We start from the raw sequence: 26,769 nt of genomic DNA, 5'->3' as shown, positions 1-26,769 counted from the left end.
GATCCTTGGGCAGGACACCAGCATTGCTCTTTTTGGAGCATCAGCTCCTGCTCCATTTATTCTAACAAACTGCTTCCCTGCCAGCACTACCTGGCACAAAGCATTTGTAAGTGGGACAGACTGTGGTTAGTTGATGTAAAATGAGTTACACCAGTTTGCATCAATTCTGGTACTGGTCCGTAATGACTCCTTCATCTTTGAACTCCTCAGTGAGTTCCTTGAGGGGATTATGATTCCAGCAGTGGGTACCAGTGGAATATGGACATCCTGGAGTTCACCTCCCATTACAAAGTGCTGATAGGGTCCCATGGGTGACTCCTCTGTCCTTGAGCAGCATCAGAACTGACCCAGGCCAAGCCCACCAGCCACAGCAAAGAAAGCAACATGCTCTCCTTGTTCCCACCAGGCTTTTATTTGCTCACGACCAAGCCTAAGCTCTTCAGTCTTGGGCAGTAATTCAGATAAACACTGCAGAAAACACAAACAAGGAGAGCAAGAAAGGAAGCCCTGCACCAGCCAAGCTCTTTTGCGGCCCGTGCTGCAGGGCTGGAGCCGAGGGAAGCCTGGTGCTGCAGGAGCAGTGCCCTGGGGCTGGGCCTGCTGACCTGCACTGACACTGAAGGCACCTGAAGCAGGGCAGCTGGAGTGAGGGGGTGGGCCAAGGGGGGAAGGAGATGGATGCTGATGTCTCTGGACAGCAGAGCACCTCGCACAACAGGGAGTTAGGTGACGGCTGGCACTGTCCCAGCCCCTCCCTGTCCTGCAGGAACCTCCCCCAGGCACACAGCTCCACCCCTGTCACGCGGCAGCACCACCGCCGCCCACACACGGTGTCCTCGCACCCTCACCTGGCTGTGCTGCGCCAAACTGAGGGTCCCTCTGGCAAACGGCTCCACCAAAACTGCACTTATTTTTGTTCTGCCCAGGTGAGGCACTTCACCAGCAAATCAGGGAGAAACATGAAGAAAAACACACCTTCAACCCCCTTTTTATTCTCTCCAGCCAAAGTGATGGGTGAGCTGGCAAGTGACAGGCTGGGGTAGCGTATGGCCACACAGTAACAGCCAGGTTGAAATCACTGCCCTGCTTCCTTCGCAGAGCTGTGCCCGCGTGGGAGGGACAGAAGGCTGCCCTGGAATGCAGCACCCTGCCAAAGGAGAGGGGATGGAGCTGTGGGAAAGGTGGAGAGAAGGAAAGGAAGCACGAGAAAACTTTTAAGTGTCTTTCTTAATTCTAAGTGTTGTCAGACTTGGTTGGCTCTAATCTTTAATTCATATTTTCATTACAGTCTCTTTGCTCTGTAAAGTCTGCATTTCATGTAAAAGGAGCAGCTCAGACATAAATTATTTGAAGTAAGTCAACCCCTTCTTAAAGACCTCTACTCTACATACGTGTAGGCTCCAATAAAGAAGCATTAAACATTCAGCAAATCAGAAATACATGAAGACAGTGTCTGCCACTCTTCTCACACAGACACGCTTCACAATCCCAGCCTTCTGGAGCAGCCAAAGCAAACCCTCTCTAATCCCTTCAGAGCCCCTGACCATGCGAAACGCCCCAGCCTCCTGCAATGTGCCTCTGAGCCACCCAGAGCTATCAGCAGGTCAGATCCTCAGCTGGAGTAAATCAGAGTAAGAAATGCTGTGTTTTACACCACGTGACACCGACACAGGATCTGGCTTTCAGCTTCTCTTGCTGCAAAATTATTTATAGCAATGTCGTTGGATCATAAAGTCACTTCTGGTATTTTAAAGTCACACCAAGAACCAGGTGGTGAACAGCAATACAATGCCTGCTTCAATTGCAGTGCTGCCCAGGCTCCTTGTGTTCTGCAAAGGAACCTGGCTTCCCAATGGGAATCTAGGAACTCTCCCTCCCCTCCAAAGAACCCCTAAGCCACCCCTTCTCTACAAGACACGATCATGATGATAGCGAACCTTGAACTACCACTCTCACAGGCCAGTGCACACAAACTTCAGCAACATCTCCCCGAGGGGGAACAATCATGATGAGCAAAAGCTTCTTCATAAATATTTCTGAGTTTGAAGAGTAATGCAGAGCAGGTAACGTGTTTCCCACATCTGAGAGCCGTGTCTGCTGAAAGAGAGCTTTGGAGCTGGTCCTGTGCCTCCAATGGCTCCTCGTGATCCTCCCTCACTCTTCAGGGTGCCTGTTACATTCATCTGAACTCTGCTGTGGTGGGAGCACAGAAGCCTGGTTAGGACCTGGGGTACAAATTCAGGGTAGCAGCTTTCAGCTCCTGCCTGGCCTTCAGCAGTCAGGCAGAGCCTTTTCCTGCCGTGTTTAATTTGTGAATTGTCCCTTTCTTGCTTGCCGGGCAGAGGCAGAGAACACAGAGGCTTGGGAAGCAGCAGGTGACCCGTGCAGGTGAACACACCAGGTTCAGGGGCGGCTGTCCCGCTGGCTCCAGGCTGCAGCTCCCTGGAATGGAGCTCTTCCAGCAGCATCCCTGCCACTGCACAGCCCAGCACCCCGGCTTTGTGTGAGCGCTGAGCTGTAGGACGGGCTTAATCACATGAAGTGCTGCTCGGTTCAGGGCTTTTTTGTTCTCTAAAGGCTTTTCCTCTCCCTCGTTGTTCTCGGTCTCACTTCCTCTGAAACTTCACAAGGTAGCAGATTCAACTCAGCCCTCCCTGATGCTGTCTAACATCAGGATGGCTAATTTTGGAGGTTTCAATTTTTCCAAAGCTTTTCACTGTTATAGAGGCCTCTTCCAACAGCTGTGACCAGTCTTGAGTCAGCAGGGCATTTGAGCATCTGGAGAATCCAAGTGCTGGAGATTTCCAAGGCAATGGAGGATCCAGCTCTTGACAGATGCTTTCGTGTCTAATTCTCCCCAGCAAGTTCAGCATTCAGCCTTTAACCCCTTGGCCTGAAGTGACCAGATGGACGAGCTCCACTGACAATCAGTTTCATGGAAATGACTTCTCAAGGAACAGTAAAGCAAGCACTGGAGTATTTTGTCAGTGTGGTGTCTGCCTGGCCCAAATACACCTCCTCATTTTCAGTCTTGATCTTCTACCAGCTTTCAAATCAATCCTTTCTTTCCTCTGTTGGTAATCAAATCACTGCTTCAATTGAGCCAAGAGGGCAGCACAGTTCCTGCTGGTCATCACAAAGAGCATTATCCAGTCCTCCCCGTGGCCCCTCGGGCTGACCCCTGAAGGGGGTGGTGGCTGTGGGGATGACCAAGTGCCCCAAAAGTTGGCTGCCATCAGTAATTCCCAGCCATGCAGGGTGATGTGGCTATGCTATGCTACTGCCTTCAGCTGCCAGGACCTGGGGAGAGAATGGTGGAGTCCAGCAAAATCCGGCGTGGGGAGCACTTCTTCTCCTTGGCTGGGCACATTCCCTCGCATCTGCACAACCAACCAGCACATTGCATAGACTGGCACTGAAGGGGGTTTAAGTGCAATCTTAAAATCTGGCCATTTCAGGAATTTCTGAAATAAATTAGAAGAGGAATTTTATTTAGTTGTGGTTGGTTTTGTTGTTTTTTGATTTTTTTTTCTCTAGAGGGATCTCCCCATGGCTCCAAATCACTGTTTTCCACAAAGTCAATGAACATGAAGTCTTCTCTCATCCTCTTGCCACAATTTCTGTGTCGCCTTTATCCTCCAACAGTTGTATTTAATCAAATGGCAGACAAAACATCCTGTCCCCAAATCCTTCCCTCTTTTTTCCTCAAATTTTAGTATTTTTTTCCATGCTTCCTTGATTTTTTTTGGCACTGATCAAGTTGGAAGCAGAAGCTTTCCAAAACAATGACCTGGAGCTTCAGCGATCCACATCTTGCAGATAAATAACAAGCTACATTTATGCAATAAAGCACCAGCACTGGATTATTCCATATTAAAACCTTGGCACTTTTCAAGACAGAGATAATTTGGAACAGCAGACACCACGTGGGGAAGGGGTTTTGTCAGTACTGGTTACCAGCATGCACTGTTAATCCATCACCTTCACCTGCAAGAATTTACACTGAGACAGAGCCTTTTCTCCTGCAAAATCCCCAAGGGTTTTGCAAAGTGAACAGCTCCCATTGCCCTGCCAGGGCAATCCCTGGGCAGGGGTTTGGCTGTCCCTGGCTGGGAAGGGAGAGCCCTGCTCCGTGACTGCACTGCCAGTGCCTCTTTCTGTGGCATCCAGGCATTCCTGCCCTGCTTGCTTTGGGAATGGAAATGAAGTTCAGGAACCACCTCTGAACGGGCTGGGCAGGACAGGAACAGCCTGGCCCATGTCCAGCCACCAGGTGCCCCAGTGCCCACAGCACAGCTTTTCCAGAGGGACGCCCCCTGGGCACTGCCAAACATCTCCCACTCAGAAAAAATGCATTTCTTCACAGCACTTGCTAAGAAAAGGCAGCATCAAAGGTCTGCCCCCAGGTGTTATTCTACACAGGGACCTGCAAAGCTCACTCAGGGACACGTGTAACGCGGATTTATCTGCCAAAGGAGAGGCTTCAACAGGCTGGGAAAATCCCTGGGGGGTTCCTGAGCAAGACACACTGTGTTACAGCAGGATCAGGCTGGGGTGCAGAATGCTTATTTCAAATTAACTCCAACAGAGAAATGACGAGCAGTGAGTTTATATTTCAGTAAATTAAGAGAGAAGCTTAGGTAAAATGTGGGTTTATATGCACGGAAATAAATTATTATTTACTCACGTTTGTGCTCATGCCCTCAAATATGAAGATATTTGTAGGGATTTATTAATATTTATACCACATTATAATAAATACCCACAAGAGCTTTGCATGAAGAAGCATGCTATTTTACCAATATAAAATCTGTTGAAGGTCAAAGAGATCTTTTACTGGTGTGTGGATGGCAGGATCAGCCTCTTTACTTGAAAATCTGTATCAAGTGTGATAATTTAAACTTTAATTAAAGACTCAGTGACAGATTATCTACAAAATGTCTTCCTGCTGCCCAGTATTCCATCACGAATGCCTTCAGAAGCCCAGGCTGAGTAAGCACACTTGCAAGGAAATGTTTCACTGTGGACATGTTAGCTTTTATCTGGCTTGTTGGGTCACAAATTCTTTTGTTGAGGATTGGTGACAACAAAAATTAAATTAGAGGCAAAACCAGACCCCAAACCAAAATTTTATAATATTTGTTTTGTCCATCCCCCAAGAAAATGAAGCACAGGGAATTTCTCCCTTTGTGCACTGCAGTAGGTGAGAGTTGCTTGGAGCTGGCAAAGCAGAGGAACCCATTTAATCTGGATCCCAGATTAAACCAGATGAAGGGATGTGAGGGATGATACAGCGGGGCTGCCCCCCATCCCAGCATCCTGCACCGTTCCCAGACCACATCTGAAGGGCTGAAGGAAATGGGAAGAGCAACCTCCAAGTGATGCACAGAAAGGGAGGTAAAACACACACACACCAATACCAGGGCTCACCCCACAGCAGTGGATGGGTTTATGGGGAGGGACAAGCAGAGGTCCGGGAATGAGGAGCACAGGGTGAGGAGAGAAGGGCCCAGGAACACCACACAGGCACCTCTTCAGCCCTGGCCATGCAGACCTCGCTGGGAATTTTGGCTCTGGCACAGGCAGAGTGGGGGGATGTTCTCACAGAACCGCAGCAGAAGCTGGGCAGGAGGGACAGAGGTGGTGGCACCACGAGCTGGACCCTAACAGTGACAGGCCACTTGGAGATCCCGCAGAGGAGAGAGTTAACAGCAGTGACACACTTTTGTCTAGAGAAGTCACAGGGACTGGAAAGAACAACTCGAGGCCATAATTCTGCGGTCTGTCACTACCAGGAAACGTGAAATCCAGTGACCTTTCATCTCTGTGACAGAAATGCTGCGCAGCACCTGGAGCCATCGCCCTTAAAATCCACTCTGACAAATTGGATGATAGGACATGAAGGAGAAAACCTCCTCTGCCTCCTTACCCCCAAACTGCAGCCTCCCAGTGAAGTCTGCATGCTCAGTGTGGAATGTGGTATCCCTTGCCAGGAACAGCCAGCCTTGAACGAGCTGCTGTGGTTACTGAGGCACGAGATAACAATTTCATTTCTTTGGCCAAGAAGGAACAAGTCTCTAAAGCCATTTGTTCAGACTGCTCTTAAATGATGGGAGAGAAATCGGTATTGGCTTTCTATGAATCTCCAGGCCAGGAATGTTAGAATCAACAGATTTTTGCATTATCACAGAATCACAGGATTCCAGACTGGTTTGGGTTGGAAGGCATCTTAAAGGTCATCCCCTTCCACCCCCTGCCATGAGCAGGGACACCTTCCACTATCCCAGGTTACTCCAAGCCCCATCCAACCTGGCCTTGGGCACTTCCTGGGATGGGGCAGTCACGCCTTTTGTGGGCAGCCTGTTCCAGAGCTCACTGAATCACAGCGCTTCTGCCCTTGGCAGAACATAATTGATAAGGTTATGAAAATCTACCTGACTGTATGGAAAGAGAATTATCCTCTCATTAATAGCAGCAACAGCTAAACAAGCAGGCAAGCCACGCTCCTAGCGGAGCGCAGCAGATGATGCAGGGCTGTGTTTAACCTAAAATGAGGATTTTCCTTACCAAAATTTTAAGGGGTAGCTTTTGAATTGAGGATTTGCACCACAGAGATTTCTCCCCCCCCAGCAGCTGTATCCCTTGAGCTCTTCTGTTTGTCAGTCTGAAATTACAACAGCAGGGACTAAAATCTTTTAATCACACATCACATGGCACTGTGTCTTCAACACTTCGGCAGAAGACAAAAGCTACTGAATGGAAGGAAAAAAATAAATGTAAAAAGGGGTGTTCCAGTCATTTAAGTGGGTCTGTCAGCTTGTGTTATCTCCATTCATTTGTGAAACTGAGCTTTAATTGACTGGCTGAAGTGGAGAGCTGAAAGACAAAATTTTGGTCTCAAGATGAAGACAGAGCTGAAAACACTGTGCTCCTCATTCATTAGGATGTGTCAGAGGGATTCAGACGGGAAGGGACACAGGAATGGCTGCTACTTCCACTTGAATCTCCCAGACTGTACGAGAAAGGTGTGTGCCACACTCAGCCACATCCAAGAGCAGTAACAAACTGATCATCAGATTCCCCACGACACAGGAATTGCCTTGGTGCCTACCAATTTCTGTCACTGTGGGAATCACTTCAGTATTTTGTGCAGGACACAGCCAAAACTGCCAGCTTGGGCCAACTATAAGCCAGTCAGCCCCGGCAGCAGCAGGAGGAGCAGAAAGCCCTTCCAGCTGAGGGGTCTCCATCCCTACAGCCAGGTTGGGACACCAGGAGGGGCTCAGCTCCCCCCCAGCAGCCCCATGCAGACACGGTCCTCCATCCCAAGGAACATCCATGACCCTCCACTGGCTGAGCTGTGCTGCAGTCCCCAGAGACCAGGATTCCCAAGGCAACCAGGCTGCTCTGAAGGGGATGGTGAGAATACATCCCTGCCTAAAACGGGTCTCAGATGTAGAGCTTTATGTGTATCCCCAAGAGATGAGCAAAGAGAGGAGTGGAGAGATTTGGTAAAACCATGGATGAAGGCTCCTGGTTTCCCTGTGAGGGTGCCAATCACTTCACAGTGTCTCGCAGTCCATTCAGCACACAGGATCTTCCTCCTGTCCTTGTCCCCAGCAGCAGGAGCTGCTCTTTCCTTTTTCCCTGGTGTTCTGGGCACGCTGTTCTGGGAGGAAAGATGCTTCTCACCCCTGGTCACTAGGGGCGTCGGGGACTGCATCACAGAAAGCCACCGACCCCCAAAGGGGGCATGTGGTCCTGGGGGAAATGCCATGGTGGGGAAATCCAGCAGCTCCTGGAGCTGTGAAAGCCCCTCTGAGCCTGCACTCCTGGGAAGCCTCAGGGATGCTCACAGGTGGGATTGATGTGGCGCAGACCGGATGGGATGTGCTGCCACTGTAAATGAGGGGATTTGGGATGGTGCCCTACGTGTGACGGGAACACAGAGGTCACACAAACTCCAGAGGTGTTTGCTGGGGTGTGAATGGGTCTGAGCTCTGCGACAGGCCTGAGGACAGGCAGTGGTACCCCTGAGTCACCAACCCAGGACACCAGTCTTGGTGAGTGTGATGAGAAACCTCACACCCAAACACAGCTGTACACAAAAGTGGTGCACAGAGCTGGGTAACAAACCTCTCCTCTGAACTTCAGCAATAAAAACAAACCAATGAGATTTCCTATGAACATTTTCTGCTTTCCAACAGAAACACAAAACTCAATGAAAATCTGACAAAATGTTTTGGAACAAAAATACAGATACAAACCTCAGGATTTCAAGTAACATTTATGGCTTAATTTTCCAAACATTTTTTAATTTTTCAAGTTCCTTCAATAAAAGTATTTTATATTTCCAACTCTTTGCCTTTGCCTTTACTCTGTCTTACAGAGCAGAAAATGTGTTGAAAATGTTATTTATTTACCAACATTTTCATTTAGGTACAACAGCAACCATTACTCTTATCCAGCAGCAGTGATGTATGTCAGAACAAATATATATGGATAGTGAATTCTAAACATAAGGAGATGAATCCAAGTAGCCATTTCTTACATGTTTAGAAAGCTGTGAAAAGGTTTATGTGCAGCTGCCTTACCTTTTAATCTGTCTTCACATCTACATTAGGAGAAAGGTGCTTTTTCAGAGATGTATGTGAGTTCAAGCCGTGGTACAAGACCCGGGAGACCTTTTTGGAAACAGATTTATTTTCCAAAGAGGTACTTTCAGTCATTCCAAAACATTTCTTGAAAGTATTGATGAACCTAATTCATGAAATCACCTCAGCAAGGCAATGAGGGCCAGTGCTCCACAGAGACTCCAGCACACAACCAACAATGTTCTGGCCTTGGTGGGTGTCTTAGTGGCCACAGGAGAAGTTCTGCCATTGATTTTGGTGAGTTTTCCCTTGGCCTTAGATAATAACCATTGGTTTGTTAATGCAGGGACAAAGACCCACTCTTTTCCCATGTGTTTGATTCTCCGTTAGACTAATTTTGAGAAAATAACAAAGAAATGAAACAACAATCGCTGATATCAGGACTCGGTCCCATAAAACCTTTGTCAAGCCAGCCATTCCATCTGCTTCAAGGAGAAGACACAGGCCAGGAAGGGCAGCTTAAATTTTAACCCCATAACCGAAGCACCAGGAGAAGGACCAGCCCGTGCCAACGGAAGCAAACCTCAGTAACAGCATTTCAATCAAAAGTTTCCTTTACATCTCTGTTAAAGCCAACACGGTTCTTTCTTACCATTTTTGCAGACAGGACAACACTGCTCTGGCTCATAGACCGGGTTGACACACTCGGGGACTGCGCAGTCTGCTACAACACAGTGAACTTCATTGCTGGGCTCGCAGCGACACCATTCGCATGGCGAAGGCTAGGAACAAATCTCAAATTAGCCCATGGCCTCCCGCAGCTCACAAGTTTGCAACATTCCCATCTTGCCACAAGATAAACACATCAGCGTTCAATACCCCTTGACTGAGCCATTCATCATGGGTGATACAAGTTAACCTCTGGCACAAAAGAGCAACAGCTGAAATAGGAAACCACAACATCAGAAAAACCAGCGAGCTCAGCCTTGTTTTCCCACGCAGAGCGCGAGGTCTTTTCGGATTTTAGGGCCCTATGCAAAAAAACCTGAGCTGCAGCCTCTAGGTTGTACCCATCTGTTTTGTCTTCCACGTGTGGCCAGAAGAAGAGCTGGATTTGTGGAAGGTCCTGAGTGGTGGTTCATTCCAGGAAGGGAGGACAGGATTTTCCAGGCCATACCCATCTCTCACGTAGACCACCGCTGCCAGGCACCCCCAAGCTGTTGGCAGGCTGCTGCTGGGATGGCCTGTCCATCCCCCAGCCTCCTCGCAGTGTTTTCATTCCCACTTTTCAGGGCAGAAGAGAATAGTGTTGCTCTTGGAGGGACAAACCCATTTTATTCCGTGTTTGTGCAGCACCTGCCTCGGGGCTCTGTGAGCACTCCTGTAACACAGCCATGGGATCTCAGCCTGGCCCCTCTCCTGCTTGCTTCAACAAGGTTTGTGAGCAACAGGCTCCCATAAAAGACGTAAATAATTAGGAGACTGAGTAATTCTGCTGAGTCAGGGAATTCAGAATTAAAGCACCCAGCTAAATGGCTTTGTTTCAGCACCATCAGTTCGGCCAGGAAGCTCTATCCACCTCCAAATTGCACAGAGTTGTTACTGCCTCAACCTTTAAAAAGCTGTGAAAATCTGCTGAAAACAGAGAAAGGTCAGTGTTTTAAGGTTCCCAGTGACTTATGTGTGTGCTAGTGTCATGAAAGCATGGCAGCAGAGCTAAGGAAGGAGAATAAGAGGAGAATTGAAAGGAAAATAACTTCCTTTCAGCACCAGTAGGTTCAATATCTCGGCATCCATCACTAACATTTCAATGAGTAAATGTGGGTATTGGGAAAAATTCTTCTTTGTGTGTATCTGCAGCTGTGGGAATTCCTCAATATTAAGAAATATTACTCAATATTAGAAAATAAAGTGGGATGCAAAGAAAGACATCAGGATTCATCCTGATGTGTTTCAGACCTTAGTGCTGGGTCACTCATTTCTACAAGATAGATATAACCTGTGAGCCTTGTTTGTGGCTTGTAAGAAGCTCTTCAGTTCACCTCTAAGAAGCCCCATGTGTCTTGAGTCGAATAATTTATTCCCAGGAAATTTATTTCTACCTTAAAATGCACTAATTAAAGCTTCCCTTGCTTTGTCTCAGCATCTGCAGTCTATAATTCCCATCACCTCTCATTTGCTCATGGCTTTGGCAATTTAGATAAAATCAGCACTCCTTGAGCAAAGGAAGAAGTGTGTGGAGGTGGAATTCCTCTCTCTAATTATCGTTCCTCTTTCAATCCCGCTTTGATTTCTGTCTGAAGCACCAGGAATCTAAATTCATTTGACTGACATTTCTTATTCAAGGCTGTTTAATAGGAAGAAACAATACAGGAGAAAACAGACAGAGCTATTTGCTGAGGGATCAATAAGAAAATTGCTGCTTTGTTTTTACTCATTTTAATCACTAATTATGTGGAGCAGTAGAACTAGATCTTGTGATTTGTGGAAGCTTTCACTGACGTCTCCTCCAGGGCTTGTAGCCATCCTCACTACTCCAGTGGCTGCAATGCTAAGGAATAAGTGATGCTTTTGCAGGGCTGCAGCCCAATCCACGGCTCAAAGAGGATCAGCACAAGCAGAAGCTGCCCCTGAACGACTCTGCAGCTGAGCAGATGAGACATGACACGCACATCTTCTGCCTCAGCCTTGGTGGTGCAGCGTGAAAACGACACTGTGACAAAGCAGGATGTTGCCTGATGCTCAGAGCAGCTTTCCAAGCAGGAAGAGCTGCACACAATTAGAGAAGGAAAGCACACCCTGGCAGAACACAGTGAACTGATGCCTTGAGAAGGCTGACCTAGAACAGAGGCTGGGCAGGGTTAAAGAATAAAGCAGGGATTTATTCAAAGGCCTCAGTGGATCCACCTTGGGCAGCACAAGAGCCCAGCCAGGGCTGCACCCAAGATGAACCAAAATGGTCACAAAATGGGGGGTCTCTCACTTTTATAAGTTCTGCTCCATTTACATATTGGCGTTAATTGTCCAATTACAGCTTTAGGTTATGAAGTCCCATCCTCGTTTTTCTCTCTTCAGTTCACATTGTTGATACTTTTTGGGCCTGGAGCTTAGAACAGCTGTCCTTGGACAAGCTGGAAAAGGATTGTTGTCTGCCTACCCTGTGAAGAGAGCTTGTTAACACTTAATATGAAGCTCAGAGCTACACAATAAAGCAGCACAGAATCTGGAAAATACAAAAGCCAAAACTTAAGGCATCATTTTCCCCTTTAGAGGCTTGACCTAAGCCACCAGATGAAAAGGCTGCTTTGGCATGAACCAGACCTTTCTCTGCCACCTCCTCCTCCTCACTGTATTAAGGTCAAGCCACTTGGTCTTGTCACCAGGATCTTCCTCTATCTGACCACTTTGGTGGCTTGTCAGAGCCACTTACCACGGGGGACTCCAGCCCTCCTGTCCACTTGGTTTATGAGAGCCTTGGCACTTTCTTCCATGGGATGTGCTTTGGGATTCGATCTGCAAATCCCGGCCCAGAAAGGACTTTGCCCCAAGCACACTGATTGAGCATTTTGAAGCTGTTGTCTGCTTCAAAATGACTCTGCATCCAAGCTATTCCTTTCCCTGGTGCTACCATTTTTGTGGAACAATTGTGGGACACTCCAAAAAGTCATCTGTTTATTGGTAGAGGCAGCAGGAAGACCAGGCAGCAAAAAGACAAGCTGGGAATCAGTGATGAACAGGGAACCAGCAGAAGATGTCCTTAATTTGGTTTCCTGTTTCCCAATTTAAAGATTTATCCCCCATGAAAGAGGGGTGGTTTACACTTTTGTAGCCACTGAAGTTCAAACAACAGTTCCAGAAGAGGAACTCTCATCCCTGCTGAAGAAGGATACTGAGAAAACACAGGGGGTTTTCTGGAGTAGGAAGGAGAGAGGACACTGTCCCACATGAACAGTGCAAATGCTTTATCTGTGTCCCTTAAAGTGACATTCTGGAAAGAGTGTTAAGATTAAAGCATCACAAAAGGTGGTAATTTACTCACTCCTGTGTCCAAGGCAGAAGAGTCTCTTAGAAAACTCTCTAGGGAAGGATTTATTAGGCAGCATTTCAAGAGCTGTTGGTGAAGAAACATTCTTCTGACCACTGCCCAAAAGGAAAGGGTGCTCACGATGCCCAGCTGCAACACATACATATCCACACCATTTCATGGTCCTGCACTGCTCAATATGATTTCAGAAACAGTCTATCAGGAGCAAGCTGGGCCCTGCTGTAGAAGGTATCAGTCTGTAGAGCAGTTTGACTTGGCCAAACCAGTGCAAAGCACTGAAATTCTTCTTACCCCATCTCCACTTCTAATGGGGGTGAGAGCAGTGACCCTCAGAGCCAGTGGGGTGATACATGCTTGGATGTTGTTGTCAGCACAGGGGCCAAGTCAAGCCAAGCTGGTGGGAAGCAGACGTGGCCAACATCTATCCACCACTCAAGGGCTTTTAACAGCGGCTGAAATGGGACACAGAGCACAAGGGACCTTCTCAGTCTCTGCACTGACCCTAATCCACCTCTCCTTCAGCCAGTCACTTCAAAAAGACTGGAGCAGCACAACCCATTCATAACCACCCCTGAGATCACAGCCCAATTTCTATTTCTCTTCTGTTCTCCTGACCTCAAGGAGGACTGTGAGCCCAGGTTTGGCTGGGAGGGCAGGTTCAGTCCCTGGGCAATCCTGTGTGGGATGGCCCCGTCACACACGTCAGGATGGCCCGAGGAAGGAGCCAGCACTCCCTCTGTCGTGTGGCTGGAAAACCTGAGTCTCAGGTGCTGTCAAATGGGAAACATCTGCAATCAGCAGAGTTTGTTAACAGTGCAGGAAGGAAGGAAAATTAGAACAGAGAATAGAAAATACACACGGCTAATAAAGATTTTATGTGTGCGAGCACATAATGGTAAACTTGATAGACAATATAAACAAACACATGAAAAAGGCAGCAAAGGCAACAGAACAAAACACAAGATACACCCTGAGCAGGAGAAATCGGGAAGCCAACCAGGATACAGGTGCCCCACCTCCTAATCTTCACTCTTGCACCCATACACACCAGCTCCCCACCACTTTCACCCTCTTTTTGGAAGCAAATGCCAGCACAGGTAGGAATTATGACTGCTAACATCATCCAGCTACTCCTCTCTTACAGGGTTGGGCACCACCTGGGTCTGTCTCCAGTCAGCTCCAAGGTTTCAAGAACCCACAGAAATTTCATACCTTTGAGAAGTCTGTTTTGTGAGCAGGCTCTCAAGTCCTCTACAAGGACTGGTGGGCAGCCAGAGAGATGACACGATCAAACAATTCTTTAGGCAATAGCCTACAAAACGGATCATTTCCAAACATAAGGGAGAGGTGGAGAGAAGAAAATGGAAATCTGAATTCAGAACTCAGAATGTTTAAATCTACTCCTTTATGTTTTTCTACAGCTGAAGAGATCTGAATCAAACTTTTTTTTTAGACTATGGCAGCTGGTACAATCACTGATACAATAACTGACACAAAACTTCAAGATTTTAGGCAAGACCTTGCAAGGAGCACCTCAGTCATCTCATTTAGTCATAGGAATTCTCTTGTTGCAAGTACTCACTGAACCTCATCTCCGTACTTCTCCCTTAGCTCATGTCTTGGCCACAGTTACGGCACCTAAGCCACCCCTCTGCTGCCCCAAACATGGGAATGGCTTTTCTATACCCTCACCAAGCAGGGAATCTTCTCCCTGAGTGAATGGAGGAAGCACATCTGTATCTGTGAAACATCATTTTGCAGCCCTCCTCTTGCCTGCCTGCAATCAGGATTTCTCTGTCTTTCTGTCTGCCCATCAATCACTCTTAGCTGCTTCAACACCAACAGCTCTGGAGAGGTGGAGAGGCAGTGATTTGCCTAAGACAAACTAAAAACCCTGAAGATGACATCTGGCTGATACTTTTTGTTCACCTGTTTGTTCTGTCAGTCAATAAGAAGCCATTTCCCTCACTCTGCTCTGCTGCCCCCTCCACCAGGCTAACTGGTTTCCAAGTCACCCAGCTCAGGAGATGTCTCAGACCAAGTTTCGAGGCTGCAGTTCCCTGTGATCAGTTGGGATTCTTCCAGCTGGCTTTGCTCAGCACAACACCAAGCCAGTGGGCTTGATTCTGAGCTCTGGGAAAACTCAAGGAACCATCACATCAGAGCAAAGGCAGAGGAGATGCCAGGACACTCGGCACCATCGCAAACCAAAATCAGCTCCTTCAAACACCAAAAAGGACGTGGTGTGTGAGGATGTTCCTCTTCCGGGTGATACTGCAAAAGGGGAAAATGCTTTTCTTGCCACTTTTACTGAATATGGAGTTGAAATGCTTTCTCCCCCTTCGAGGACACGTTAGAAGTGCCAACCTCTTCAAAAGGAAGCGCCATCCTCTGCATTTCTGCTGATGCCAAGGTGGTTTGGGATGCAATGGATCTCACCTGGCGGCTCTGCACACTTAAGGCATCACTGCCACAGATTCAGATCCACAAGCTGTATCCACACTCACCTCCTGCCTACACTCTGAGTGTGTCCCATCCCCTGCGAGTGCCGAGATCCAAGAAAAGGAAGACTGAAAACCATTGCTGCAGTCAATCCCTCCCTCTTCTCGTTTTCAAGAGACTCACAGAGAGAATCCCTCAGACAGGCTGGATTGGAGGCATCCTGCTCCATGCAGACAAAACAGCAGGAAAAGCAGAGCGATGCAGAGTGACGTCTGTCAAATTGGGCACTTACATCTTAAGAGGAGCTGTAACTTTTAATGACACTAAGGACAATGGCAATTCTGATGGAAATTATCTCTGTAGCTACATCTTCAGGTGGGGAATTTATTGGCAGGAAGCAAGAAAGGGAAGAAAGTTTGAAAGGACCTGATGAATACATTTGGAGGCAAAAATGGCTTCCACATTATGGCTGAGGTGGGAAGTCATGAACCAGGGGAGAGGAATGAAAAAGGAACTGGGATAGCATTCATCAGAGATACTCCTGGAGGAGAAATTAGAATAATTTTCATTGTTATTGAAATTGCCTGTGATCTCAGACAGATTAGCAGAAGATTGCAGGAAAATTCAGAGAGCTTTCAGCTGAGAAATTTTGCAGGTGCCAAACTTGTGGAGAAGGAGCTGGTGAACAAGTTCCACCTGAAGGTGGGACTGAAACCTTGCCCACTTCTCCAAGCTGCTCACTTGGCTTTCACTGTAAGCAGTGCATAAATAACCATCTAAATTTGTGTTAAAAATTAGATAAATGTCTCTTTTGTATGTGCCTAGACAAAAACCCCCGAAGTGCAAAAATTTCTCTCATTTTTGTCATTTACTTAATAAAATAAAAATCGTCCAGCCAACTAGTGGAGATACAATGTCAATTATACTACAGAAACTGTAACCACCTGGATTTTCCATAGGTGGAAAGTTGCTCAAATCAACAGTATGTCGAGTAATTATAGACAAACACACTCACTGAAAACACCGTCAGGTCGCAAATGACTTTGCAACAGGAAAAAACTATTAAGTCATTAGATAATTTATCTGCAGTGAAAAAACTGGAGTTGTATCCTACTTTTATGAAGCCCTAGCAATACAAATCAACTTTGCCATCCAAAAATTGAAAAATGCTTGCACCACACTGCAGATTGGCTAAACCAAGCACCTGGCTTCCAAGAAGCAGCAGAAGCAGATGCCAAGATCCTGTTTTTAAGGGAGCCTTCAACACACACACACAAACATTGCTAACGCAAGAGTCTTTCCAGCATGCCGGTGAGCAGGCTTGGATCTGGAGATGGGAAAGCACAAGGTTGCTCTAATCGCTCCAGGTCGTGTATTCCTCTCCTCCCCTCGTTCCTCATTCCCACGCCTGTCCATGATCAGGAACAGCATTATCCCTGCCATTCTTTTGTAACCAGTCCTGGGGAGCCCTACAGATCAGTAAAGGCAGATGAGGGGCACAGAAGATGCACCTCGTCCTGGGCCCACATCTGATGAGTCAGGGTTGTGATGCCTTTGGGAGCTTTGTACTCACAGATTTGCTCCGTGCCACACAATTTGATGAGTTTAAAAGGTTCCTGGAACCCTGTCTGGATCTGAAGAGTGACTCCTCCATTAGCTGATGAGAGAGACAACCTTGAGCCGAGTCCTGGCCCCTTTTCCTCCAGAGCTGTGTATCTGCAGTCTCGTGGCTGCTTTTCTCTCCCGAGAGCAGTAGCAAATCTTTCTGTAAAAACATGACTTTGCACTTCTTCCGTGAGAACGCTCTCTTTGCTTTGATATATGTCTCCTTTTATTCCTTACAATAGTTGCACCTCACCTACCCTGGGGCTCTGTCACTTTGGTGATAATTTTTATGACTCCATTACGATAGTTTTTTAGTTCAGACATGCCCAGTGCCCAGCGAAGGGGACTCCTTCTGAAAGGTTACAGATATGACAGATGGCTCCAACGTGTGAAATGCAGCCCCGTTCGGACACAGACAAAATGTCTGTGTGTGCTTCACCTTTGTTAAGCTCCTTTTAATGTCAGCAAGGAAAGTGAGCCTGGCTGGCAGCTTTTTGCTTCCATTCCCTCCTGGTTGGCTTTTGCAAAGAAGGAACCCTATCTAGGAGAAAGCCTCCTGGAGCAGGGAGAAAGGAACAGAGGACCTGCTCAGAAAGGTGATCCTTTTTAGGATCTGAGTCTGCTGTTTCCTCCTTTGTCCACACTGAGAGATGGGAGAAGGTGGCGAGATCAGCTCCATGGACTGATAAAACACTGTTTCTAGTTCTATATTCTAGTTTCTGTCATGGAGGAAGGTATCATACAACCAGACATCACTGGGGAGGAGATGTGGACCTTGGTCCCATTCCTTCTGCAGCTGCCAGGGAGGTTTCTGTCCCTCAGGGGACATCATCATTTGGTTACGAGCACAGGCTGGGAAGGATGTGAACTGAAATCTGGTTTGAATGGGTTATCTGTGATGAGAGAATACACTGGGCTCTGCTTACACAGGGAGCACACTGGGCTAACCCTCAGTCAGAAAGGTTTTGCTGACTGGGATGACCACACTCAACAGACTGAGAGATTCCCTGCTTTCAGGAGCTGTTTCAAAGCCTATTGCTTCTCCAAGCATACTGATTTTACTGTAATTCCCAAAGAATTACCTCTGATATTACCACAGAAGAGAGTAAGGAAGCCTCACAAATCCTTATTTTGCAACTAGACTGAGCACTGCCACTACATAACTTATCTAATTACAGCTTTTAAAACAGTAGCTAGACTAATTGGCCGATTGAACATTTTTTTAATGAACGCAATTCTGCATAGAGCACATTCCAGTGGCAACAAACACAGACCTGCACTTCCCCTCCCTCTGGCAGGAAATAGTTTCCTAAAAAACCTTCTCACCAAAGAGCTGTGAACGTTTCTAAGGATGACATCCTTCCTCCTAAGCTGATGACCCGAGGACCTCCTGCTCACCAGCCCCACAGAAATAGCCTGGGCGACAGAGACAAACAGCTTGGGAGAGCCAAGGATGAGCAGTTCTCCCCTTGGCCCCACTGAGCATTGTCTGCCACAACAATGAAGCCTCAGACTTGATTGTCCCACTCTTGGAAGGAGCTGGTAACGCCTGCAGGTACCACACATTCCATTTTCTTAACAGTAAGGCTCCAGCAGCCATGGAGGGAGGGCAGGGAAGTGCCAGAGCTTCTCCACTGGCTGTGCAGAGATATCCCCTCTCCTTCAGCAGCTCCCTGGACAGCCTCCATTCTGGAAGGCAGCAGGGCTGATGGGCTGCTTCCTGGAGTGAATCACTGAAAGCCCAGCCCCAGCTCTGGCAGCGCCAATGCTGGGCACACACTAATTCCTGTGTCACGTTTACTGGGGAAATACCAATCCCTTGGGATTGCATGCACAGGCTGAGCGCTGCACTGGGCTGCTGCACCGTGACTAAAACCAGGGGCTTGTGCTCAGTTCCTGCTGATTCTGGATTGTGGGGATTCAGGTTTTGGGTCTCATCCATCAGAGTGGGGAGCTCTGAGACAGTCTGTGTGTGGCACAGCCAGCACCACTGAGCTCTGAGCTTTTGGGGCCTCCCGTACTCTAGGGAAGAAAATTTTACTTTACTGTACTCTAGGGAAGAAAATTCCATGGATTTTTTTTTAGCCAAATCTGAATAAAGCCCACCTTCTTTCACCTATTGTAACAATATATTTGTGCATAATGTGATATATATGTTACAGAATCAGTAGCTAAATTCATAGCATAATTTTAAAAATAGGTTTCACTATAGATCAATATGTGACAGGCCTATCTATTTTAGTATGTTTTCTTGGTACAAATTATTGCAGAAATACAGTAAGTCAGTAATTTTAGATTCCTTTGCATAGGCATTGTCACTGTAATTTTGCCAGGAGGGAGATAATAAATCATACTTTTCCATCTGACTGATGTTCTGTTTCCCCTGTCTGATTTCAATGGCTGTATGCTATCTTCAGAGCTGGCATTGTTCATGGCTCCTTTTATTAAAGCACAGGCACGTTATTGAAATTTCTTTTGTATTATGATTTTCTAGCCATATGTGAAATTGAAGAACACACAAGAAGGGGAAAAGAAAAAAAGCCCCACTTGTTGAGTCACAGTAGAAAAAAAAGCCTGTTGCACACATCTTGGAGAGAAAAATGCCAATATTAAAATGGGGGGCCCATGCTGGCCCTCTCCCCCCAGGGCTGCAAACTCTTGTTTCTCACCTAAGAGCACCACCCCAGCAGTAACACTCTGCAACATCCAAGTGCTCCATTCATATTTGATAAGCTTGCACTCCAAGGCTGGGTACCTGGTGGTCTGAGCCAGGCTGTTGTTCACACCACTCAATTTCTATTTCAGTTCAGAAATTTCTATTTCTGGCACACTTCTGGGGGTGGGGAATCCCTTTTTGGTTTCACTGCCTCCTTTTCTCCAGCATCAGGATGGACACGCTGTGTTTCAGGGGCTGAGAGCTGCTGGGGCAGCAGCTGCATGCCTGCCTGCATGTGCCTTTTGATGAGAGGCCTCGCTTTGCTCAGTTAAATTCAGGTAATTGCATTAATAAAACATTTTAAAGAGCATTAACAAAGGAGAAGGAGGTGCCACTACTCTGAGGTAAAGGTTTCCATAATGAGCTGAGAATCAGTGTATGATAATGCTATGCTTACACAGTCCCTCATATATTTTGGGTTCTGATTACACCCTGAAGAACCCTGCTAGAGCTGGGCTCCTACTGTGCAAAGCACTGTTCAAGAAGACATAAAGTCAGCAAGATACAAAAACCTTCACTGAAGGATTACAGGTGATTTGTGGACAAAACAAAGCAATGAACTTAAGATATAGTGGCAGGGAGCAGGGGAGAGAAGAATAAAGTAGAACTTTCACGATGAAATCCTGGCTCTTTTCAAGTCAGCAAAAACTTTGCTCTGGAAGGAAAAATTTCACCTTTCCTGCTTCTTTTTTTTTTTTTTTTTCTTTTCCCATTGTGGAGGAAAAGGGCGAGAGCAAGGTTTGTTTTCCCACCTCTCCACCCTTGTGCTGATGCAAGGGACAAATGCTTGGGCATCACCTAGGGACTTTTTCAGTGAGGATAGGTCTGGGAGGAGCCAAGGTGGAAGGGGAGAGGACAAGGAAGTGGAGAAGTCATTGGGAAGGACAGGCAAATCAAGGCAGCAGCAGAGGATAAGCACTGGCAGAGGCAATGGCTAGAAGAAATTGCAGCTCTGTGCTTGGCAGAAAGGAAGACAGCTACTGAAGAGCACTCAAAAAATGTCCGGAGTATTCCAAACTCAAGTTCACAACTGCAGGTTGAAGCTGCCCTTCTCAGTTGACCATCATCAGGAAGGGCAAAACCTCTGGTGTTCCCACCCGAAGGATAACTCACCCAACGTTCTGCCAGGCTAACACAGATATTTTAATGTCTGTGCTTAGGAAATTCCTGTCCCTGCCTTGGAGGAGGATGGCACCATGCCCACCCTCCTGCAGGGACAGGGAGCAGTCCCTGCCTGTCAGTCTAAAATGGAGAGAACATTTCAAGATGGCAGCTTGACAATCTCTTGTGACCTGACCATTTATCTCCCAGCAATGGCATTTTGCTACATATCCAGAGGTCTGCAGGAGGTTATTCCGGGTGTGCCTCTGCTGGGTGGTGAGAAACCCGGGAAGTTCACAGCTGACTTTCAAAACTGACAACCCCATCCTCTTCCAGCAGCTCCTCACTGTGGCTACAAATACACTGTAACCACGCCATAATTCCATTTTTCAGAGGTGTGTGCTTTTCTGCCAGTAAGTCATGCAAGAGAGCAAAAACTAATCAGCACTTAGGGACACTGTTGCCTCAGTGACATTTGCAGGAGTTCTCCATCAGCTGCCAGTGAACATCCGTCACGCTGGCGGAACACTGTCTCCTTAACTTTCCATCAGCTGCTGGCTGGGGACATTCATTTCAAACACAGCCATGTGTACTTGCAATAACCAAGACCAATCTCCATTTGCTTGTTTTCTGCCTCTCAGGAGAAAGGGGAGGCTTAACAGCCTCCCTGAAAGATCTCTGCTCCTACAGGTGAGTGCAGAGCACTGGGGACTCAGACCTTAACCTCCAGGACTGAAATCGAAGCAAGGATGATGTGTGAGAGAAAAAGGAGCTGCCAAGTGAGCCCGAGAGTCCCTGCCAGATCCCTCTGGGGAAAACAGCCTGGCACCTCCAGCTTCCTTCACACCTTCCCTGCAGCCACCACAGCTGCCTTCACCCCTGCTCTGAGAAGGGCCAGTGGGACCTGAGATATCACATTGTAGCCCAACAAAGAGCAAAGCAGAAAACAAGATGGGAAAGAGAGAGACGGATCCCAGTAAAACCCATCAGACCTGCCCTCTCTCCTGCTCCACAGGTATCAGAATCACGACCACCAGGCATCAGTTTGTATTTCTTGGAATCACATGTGAATCAGTTCATGGTTAGCATTAGAGAGACTGTTTTCTGCAGGGGTTTCCAGGTGGAGCCCAAGCCTCAGCCAACGCTGGGGGTAATTCCCACTGGAACCAGGGAACGAGGCAGGCTCTGTATGAGTAGCTGGGGCCCCAAAGCCACCAACATCTCCCAGGACCACAAGAGATGAAGATGTTATGAAGATGCTGCCTGGGGTTACTAAGCCATCTGTCAGACACAAAATTTTACAAAAGGATACAAGAAAAATTCTCAATGGGTTTGGATTTATAATTGAACTTCAGTTCAGCATTTCAGTTGTACATGTTAATGATTGAGGGGCATGAGCATAAATATTTGGACAGCTGTCTAAGCTATGTGGCTTGTTGGCATGTTTGTACTTTGTGCTTATGACTGTTACGACTCAAAAAATCAGATGTACAAGATATGTTCACTAGGAGGAAGCTAAATATTCAAGAAATGGGCCTTTGTAACTGCTCCTTCACCCTGACAGCATTGCAGTTACTGCCAGTGGTAAGAAAAAAAGATTAAATCACATTTGGATTTCTCACCCCAAACCTGAGAAAAAAAAAATCTAGAAACAATACAGGAAAATTCACCCAACTGCAAACCTCTCATAGATACTGATTACCTAGGAAAAAAAAAATCTGAGAGAAAAAAATTAATCCCAATTTGTGAAAGATCAGGCAGCTGAAATTTCCACAAGATGAGTCAGTCCTGGCACACACACACAGACACACACTTGCAAAAGATTTTTAAATAGAGGCTAATTTCAGCTGAAACTCAGCAGTGACAAGCACTTCTATAGATGACGATTTGGAGTCCACATACCAGCAAAAGTAAATCAAGCGGGTGAAAGGCTTCTGAGACCACATAAAACAGTGCCTCTGTTTCCACTGAAAGCAGCCTGGGTTTGAGTCAGAACAGCCTCTCGTCTTTGACTTCAGTGTGTGTGCAATGGATGTGAGAAAGTTTGCAGACATTATGAATTCAACAGGATGAGGGAAGAGCAGAGCTCAGAGCCTGTAAAACCTACGAACTGCTCAAGATTTCATCTGCACAGATAGCAGGTATAATCTTTATTCTGCTGAAATAAACAACAAAATGCTTGGATGCCTCATAAAGTCAAGACTTCAGAGCAGCAGCTTCCTGAATCTCAAGGTTCTGCCTTTCCAATAGAATTTATAAAGTCATAGTTCACAGGGGCTTCTTTTCTCCCCACAAAACAGTGATCTTCCATTGTCTGACTCTCCAACAATACTTTGAGGGGAAAAAAGCAATCTACTGTTTATTCTAGGTAAACACAGAGATTTCCAAAACATTGCTTTCTGCCCTATCCCACAACATGCTGAGCTTTCAGCAAAGCACAGGTCTAGGTCAAAAGTTTGACTGTCAGCTGAATTAAGTGTGAAGGATCTCCCATTAGTTCCGGACAGAAGGTTACTGTGTGTCAGAGTGGTGTGACACTGTCTACTTTGTGCTTCTCAGAGGGGGCTGGAACTTTGCTTTCCACACTGCACCCCGAGTGTTTGAATACAGCAAGCAGGGACCCAGATGGCTCCTAACTCTCTCCGACAGCTTTTCTCTCCTGTATTCTGTTTTCCTAGAGCTTAAGCTGTTATCTGGATGAAATTATTTCTTTCAGCAAAAGAGATCACTACTTTTCCACTTAATTCACATGCAAGAGATACTTTTATGACAAGATCTATCTCTCCCACTGCAATCTCTTCAGAGAGTCCTTACAAACTTCTGCTTCTTAAAAACAAGACCTCACATGAAAACCTGATCACCAAGGTGGGATATCTCACCACCTGAAAGCATAGCAGTCAAAATGTAACCACTAAGTGTGATCATGGGATAAACTTGGGCCAGGCCTTCCCAGGCCAAGAAGAAACTGTTATCTGGGCAGTTCAAAAGATCAGCATCTTCACATCCCTCACTAAAGCAAAGCGGGTTTATCAGGGTGGCCCTCAAGGAGATGCTCCTCATACATTTGCTTTGCCTTGTGCTTGTGACATTAAACTGTCTTGCCCAGCCTCGGTGACTGCAGTTCCAGATGGACAGAGAAAGATAAACATACATCACAAATGATAGAAGGAAGGAACTACTAACTGCTACCTTCCCTGAAAATGACCATTTCTGTGAAAAAGGGAACTGCCATCTGTGTTACTGAGAACTGGTGAAGTACTCAGACCTATATGAAATTATTTTCCTTGCAGGAAAGGCAAGGAACTGGCCAAGTGTATAATAAGATCTGGCACTCAGCCAGGAAGAGTTACAGGCTGTTGTTCATTATGGAGGTTCAACTCTTAAAGCCACATGACCTGGAAGAACCAACTTGTGTACCTACAGCTTTTACAGCCCCTGCTCTTCACTGGAAATGCTGCGTTCCATAGCAGAATTGAAAGCTCGTGATCGAACTCATCAGAATGAGAATTGCAGGTTGTGTAGTGGTTTTGGAAAACACCGACTTGTTTTTAAGATCTATTGCAGGATTTCTTTATGACGTTCCTTACAATCACTCAACCATTACAGTGAAACCCCACGCTTCTCATTGCTTGAGATGCTCATCTGCCCAGGATTCCATCTTCTCCATTCTAGACAGCCTTACCACAGTTGAAACCAAAAAATTTAATAGAGTTTACCATCACTTATTTGCATGCTGATACAGTTATGAGTAACAACTCTCAGCACCATGCCATCCATTTTTTGCTATCCAAATTGCAAAAGGGGTTCTTAAAAAGCACTCAGCACTGCTTTACACAGCCTTGGTAGTCCAGCACGAGCCATGCTATGAGCAAAGGAGGCAGATGCAGAGGGCTGGCGATGCCCACAGGGGCTTTTGACTGACCACCGGCCCTCAGGGGTGCACATAAGGGGGAGGTGACAGCTTTTACATGAGCCAGACCTGCATCACAGCTAAAAACAACTTCAACTTCAGCCTTCATCCATGGCAGTAAGCAAACACTGAGTGCCTTTGAGAGCTCCCAACAAAAAATACAACTCCTAAAGCATACTAATACGAAATACTGAAGAAAGGGTTCCGTACCTTAAATTCCTCCAAGATTTTGTAATTTTTCCCATGATATTCACAAAAGTTTTTCACTTCTTTGCATTCTGGACAGCATCCATTGTGTTCCACTTTTGTGCACTTTGGGTGGATTTTAGGGCATTCTGGTTGATCACAAACAGGTCCGTCCTCAGTACAGACACAGGGACAGTTGGAATGTCCTGGGAAAAAACGTTCTCCCAGTTTGTACACAAAGCCACTGTCATCCACACAGCCCTTCCCCCGGTAATCATCAAAGATCAGATTGTCATTACTGGAGGTCTGGTCCCCTTCATCAGCGGGGTAGTCTTCATGATTGATGGCAGCTGGAGTGACCAAACCAGGGAGCACAAACAGAAGTATCCAGGCTTCATGGATATGAAGAGCCATCCCCCTCCTCAGCTTCTCCATGGGACCTCAAAGCCAGATACAAACAGTTGCTTCCATAGGGAGACCAGGGTCGTGGTCTGAAAACAAACAGTTTCAAGTGAGAAAAAACCCTCAAAATTCAAGGAATACTGACTTATAAAAGTCATTGTTTCACAAGTACTGAAGAATAAATCAAGGTTTTTAATTATCACTGTTTCATTTGAATTAAATATCTTCTTAATTACTGACAAAGAGAACAAAGCATGCGAAATACCTAAAATTAGACACACATGCCTGGAAGCATGTGACCATAAAATATCTCTGAAGGAATGGTGGTTCACAGAATCATCTAATTTTTACTTTCCTCATTTTTGCACTTGAGTTTTTGGATGCGCCAGAAATGTAACCAGCTGCCTGAAACCGCATGGTGATGGGCAGCTCATGAGGTTTCAAAGCCAAGTTTAAGAATGGCCTAAACCTCCTGTGGTGGCCACTGTCCCTTGGTGCTACGTATGGAGCACAGCCCACTTCATTAAACTGAGGTGGGAAACCTGGGATGAAAAAGGAGTCAAACATGAACTGTTGTCAGATCTGTGTCTGATCTGAAAGATGGTGCTGGGTTAAACCTGGGCTGTGAGAGGTGGAATAGTACAGAATCTTATTGACAGCATTTCTGAAGAGGGACTTCCGGGGCTACCAACAGAGCCCAGCCCGCAGCAGGTACGTTTAACCCTGCCAGAGGCAAAGATGCAATTCACCTTCTCCATTATTCAGCATTTCAGTAATTCCCAGCAAAAAACGCGGAGTGCAGGACGTTAAATGCCTGCATAATGCATGGAGCCGCTGAAACGTGTCGGCCTGATTAAGCTGGAGCCTTTCTAAAACTTCGGGAGCGATGCAGCACGGCCCGAGCTGCGGTGAGCTGTGCTGAAGTGGCGGAGTGAGGACGGAGCCCGGGAGGGAGAGGGGCTTTCAGTGACCCCCGGGAGAGTCGGCGCCAGGAGAAGGCTCCATGCCGGTGTCTCGGGAACACTTCTGGCTGCCCACAGTGCCACATCACTGCCACCAACCTGCCCACACACCAGCCCGCAGCCAGTGCAACCCTGGCAGCGAACTGCTTTCTCACCCCTCTTAAAAAAACTGGGCAAAGTATTACAGGAAACTTTTACATGAGATGAAACACCAGCATTACATGGACTGCAGAACTACGGAGGCAGATGCTGGCACAAACCAAACCAAGAAGGACTGTTGGGGTGTGTGTGCCACCAACCCTTCCTGTCCTCCATTCCCGGAGCATGCACACACAGGCACACGGGGTCTACACAAACATGCGTTAACCTACACACACGGGCAAACACGTACTCTCCCCCACCCCTCGGGGTGACATTTTTATATACTGGCGTTTTTGGTGGACTGCAGATGTTCAGCAATTAATCCTCCCTTAACTGAAGCAAAAAAGGAGCAGCAGGAGGAGAAAGCTTTAATCTCAGAGAAGCAGCTAAAGGATCCTGTTGACCAAGCAGTTTTTCCGAAGCCACAACAGAGGGAGACACCGGATATTACACAAGATTTATCAAATTCGAAAAGATAGCTTCTTAATTGAAGTACTAGCTGTGTTTCCATCACAAGGACTATGCACCTTCTTGTTACTCCTATCAGCAATATCTACTGTAACATGCTGTTTGGAAATCCAGCGATTCATGCAGATACGGCTGCTTTACATATCTACAGAGCAGAGAATCTCCCCACCTAACGCTACAGGTAGGTTGCAACACTG

General features: G+C 46.7%; 1 protein-coding gene across 3 annotated transcripts in view; it reads right to left on the bottom strand.

Moving 5' to 3' along the window:
* Positions 1-26,769, bottom strand: part of VWC2L (von Willebrand factor C domain containing 2 like) — a 45,726-nt gene that overhangs the window by 18,036 nt on the left and 921 nt on the right. The window contains exons 2-4 of one of the 3 annotated variants that reach the window (XM_038143351.1): positions 24,624-25,090; positions 9,247-9,376; positions 690-3,464 (exon numbers count right to left, since the gene is read on the bottom strand). In XM_038143351.1, the coding sequence (XP_037999279.1) occupies positions 3,439-3,464; positions 9,247-9,376; positions 24,624-25,034 (567 nt within the window). In that variant the 5' untranslated portion in view covers positions 25,035-25,090 and the 3' untranslated portion in view covers positions 690-3,438. Of the gene's footprint in view, positions 1-689; positions 3,465-9,246; positions 9,377-24,623; positions 25,091-26,769 lie in introns of those variants that run through there. The other 2 variants (XM_038143350.1, XM_038143352.1) reach the window with 2 other exon arrangements.

This window comes from Motacilla alba, chromosome 7 (genome assembly GCF_015832195.1).
Source record: "Motacilla alba alba isolate MOTALB_02 chromosome 7, Motacilla_alba_V1.0_pri, whole genome shotgun sequence".
Classification (NCBI taxonomy): domain Eukaryota; kingdom Metazoa; phylum Chordata; class Aves; order Passeriformes; family Motacillidae; genus Motacilla; species Motacilla alba.
The sequence above is the reverse complement of the archived record's forward strand: the minus strand, read 5'-3'. Positions and strand labels throughout refer to the sequence as shown.